We start from the raw sequence: 394 nt of genomic DNA on the forward strand, positions 1-394 counted from the left end.
CATACACACTCTCTTTCTATCTCACTATTTTTCTATATATCTACGTAATGGACGTGTTTATGCAATTAAGTCTGTGTGTGCGTAAGTACACATCTTTGCTAAAGTAAAACCCAATTAGATATTACAGAAGCTGTTCTCATCATGGCGCCGGAAATGACGTCACACGATGAATCCTGAGAAAGAGAAAACAGAAGATGAATAATAAAAAAACAATAAATATCTCACAGAAAACGAGATTACGTTTCTGAAAGGGGGCTTGAATAAATGGAGCAACGCGGCACTTTCGGATTTCATGGAGTAAAATGATGAATGATACTAATAATATAAAGTAGATCGATGACTTAATGGGCTATACAGAAGGAAATAGCTAATAAATTTCATATTTGGAAATGCG

At 34.8% G+C, this 394-nt stretch overlaps 1 protein-coding gene across 1 annotated transcript in view; it reads right to left on the reverse strand.

Annotated features, from left to right (window-relative positions):
• The window catches only part of LOC119586955, a 3,988-nt gene that overhangs the window by 2,389 nt on the left and 1,205 nt on the right, over nucleotides 1-394 (reverse strand). The window contains exon 2 of the mRNA XM_037935688.1: nucleotides 126-173. Coding sequence (XP_037791616.1) covers nucleotides 126-143 — 18 coding nt within the window. The 5' untranslated portion in view covers nucleotides 144-173. The remainder of the gene's footprint in view (nucleotides 1-125; nucleotides 174-394) is intronic.

This window comes from Penaeus monodon, chromosome 22 (assembly GCF_015228065.2).
Source record: "Penaeus monodon isolate SGIC_2016 chromosome 22, NSTDA_Pmon_1, whole genome shotgun sequence".
Lineage (NCBI taxonomy): Eukaryota > Metazoa > Arthropoda > Malacostraca > Decapoda > Penaeidae > Penaeus > Penaeus monodon.